At 51.9% G+C, this 2500-nt stretch overlaps 1 protein-coding gene across 1 annotated transcript in view; it reads right to left on the reverse strand.

Moving 5' to 3' along the window:
* Nucleotides 1-905: 905 nt before the first annotated feature.
* Nucleotides 906-2500, reverse strand: part of PTSG_10979 (uncharacterized protein) — a 1981-nt gene continuing 386 nt past the window's right edge. The window contains exons 2-5 of the mRNA XM_004987849.1: nucleotides 2135-2326; nucleotides 1637-1671; nucleotides 1333-1421; nucleotides 906-1047 (exon numbers count right to left, since the gene is read on the reverse strand). Coding sequence (XP_004987906.1) covers nucleotides 954-1047; nucleotides 1333-1421; nucleotides 1637-1671; nucleotides 2135-2326 — 410 coding nt within the window. The 3' untranslated portion in view covers nucleotides 906-953. The remainder of the gene's footprint in view (nucleotides 1048-1332; nucleotides 1422-1636; nucleotides 1672-2134; nucleotides 2327-2500) is intronic.

Raw genomic sequence — 2500 nt, forward strand, 5'->3', positions numbered from 1 at the left:
GTGTGTGTGTGTGTGTGTGTGTGTGTGTGTGTGTGTGTGTGTGTGTGTGTGTGTGTGTGTGTGTGTGTGTGTGTGTGTGTGTGTGTGTGTGTGTGTGTCGCTTTGTGTGTAGCGTAGCGATGGTGGCCTTGTGTTGTGTTGTGTGTTTGTGTGCTAAAATATTATACCATCTCCTCAACAACAACTTGGGGGGGGGAGGCTGCCGCAGCAATGTGCTGCTGCTGCTCGTGAAGGCTGTGTTCATTCTGGTCTGGTGTTCGTGAACGGGCGACGCTGTCCTTCCTTTGCATGCAGTGTTGGGTGCGATGCGTTGTTCTTTTCCGCTGCTGGAAGCCCAAAGAAGGCGAATTATTCGTGTTTTGCACGTTTTGCCCCGCTGCGATGATGTCATCACACTTTCATGTGCGTGGCGATGAACTGCAGACAACGCACCCGCAAAGTGTGTGTGTGTGTGTGTGTGTGTGTGTGTGTGTGTGTGTGTGTGTGTGTGTGTGTGTGTGTGTGTGTGTGTGTGCAATTGTGTGTGTGTGTGTTGTGTGTGCAATTGTGTGTGTGTGTGTGTTGTGTGTGTGTGTGTATGTACTCTCCTCTCTTCCCCCCCCCCCATCTCCGTGTCGTTTCTCCACGCGCTTGCATGAACAGCGTGAACGAAACAGCCATCGAGTGAGTGTTTCTTCAAAGGGAAGGAATTGCAGTTACGGAACGAATGGAAGCGAGAAGAAGTGAGGGCTATGAACAAGAGCGAATGCAGTTACAGTTGGTACACAGCAAAGGTGTGTGTCTGGGTTCACAGCAGCCGCAGCAGCCGCAGGAATTGGGCAAGAAAGATGAAGAGACACACCACCACCGACACACACACACACACAGATACAGACACACACACACACCGACACACCGACACACACACACACACACAGATACAGACACACACAGACACAGACACAGACGCACACTCACAAGCACGGCTTGAAGGCGCCTGTGCCCTCACCCCACACGGCAACCCACTTCTTCCCGGCAGCATCCACCAACGTCGTGTTTCCGACAGGTCTGTACCCAAAGCACAGTAACCGCGACGAGGATGGTGGAGAGGGTGGCGATGCAGGGGTTGTTGTGGAAGTGAGGGGGCGGGGGAACGAGATGGTGTTGGCAGACCACTCCCCGCAAAACCACAGCAGAGCGGTGTGCTCCGCATCATCAAACCCTCCATCATACAACACACGCACACACACACACACACACACACACACACACACACACACACACAAACCTACGTAGATGAAACAACACACGTCCACATGCACGCAGCAACAGCAGCAAGAAGAAAAGACATACGTGTTGTTTGCAAATGTGCTTGAGCATGTGGTTCCGTTAGCTAGGGTGAGGGTGCCATTGCCGCTGTACTCCCCGTTCTCAAAACTTCCCTACATGTCAGTGGTAGCAAACAGCCTGAGCACACGTGTGCACAAAGGGTACAGGCAAGCTCGCATGCAAAGCTGCAGGCAAGCACACATCACACACACATATCACACGCACACACGCACATATCACACACACATATTGCACACACACACACAGACACGCACATATATTGCACACACACACACACACACACACAAACATACACACGCGCGCACACCTCATACTGTGTCCCATCCGACAAGGTGAGCTTGCCTACGATTGGAACGAACAAATGTAAACGACAGAAACAAGTCAGCCAGCGTGTAAGGTGAGCGTGTGTAGCAGAGCAGCCGGTACAGTGAAAGGGAAACAGGGTGTTCTTGCTGCTTGGCAGGAGTGTCAAAAATTTGAGGCAATAATTGCCCGGCGAGGTGAAGAAAGAAGATAGAACACATTCGCGCAGACATGGACGCAAGAACAGTCCATGACGACACAAGTAAGAATGCACGCACGCAGACAGACAGACAAACAGAGACAGACAGGCAGACAGACAGAGCCAGACAGACAGAGCCAGACAGACAGACAAATAGCTAAGAGACAGCCAAGGGACAGCCACATACACATACACACAGATACACGCAGACACACACGTGCACACACACACACACACACACACACACAGGCACAGATACACAAACACACACAGGCACAGACACAGACACAGATGCAGACGCACCGTGACCGTGCATTTTGTCGTTGGACCACTCGCCATCGTAAATGCTTCCGTTGGCAAACTTCATCAACCCTTTGCCTTCGCGCACCACAAACTTGCGCTCCGAGATCTGAAACCCGCCAATGTACTTGGAGCCATCTGGAAACACGAAGCTTTCTGTCGTTGGCAGTGGGGGTGCCTCAATAACAGCAATGGCTGGTTGTCGAGCAAGTAAGTACACAGCACGCGTGCGCGTGAGTGATTGGGTTGACACTTGGGCAAGGTCCAATATGACCCGCATCATGCATAGGTTGCGACAACAGGAGTAATTATCACCATAGACACACAGGCAGATAGTCGGGAGACACACCACACACTGGCACAGACAGA

Source organism: Salpingoeca rosetta (assembly GCF_000188695.1).
Source record: "Salpingoeca rosetta unplaced genomic scaffold supercont1.40, whole genome shotgun sequence".
NCBI classification, from domain to species: Eukaryota; class Choanoflagellata; order Craspedida; family Salpingoecidae; genus Salpingoeca; species Salpingoeca rosetta.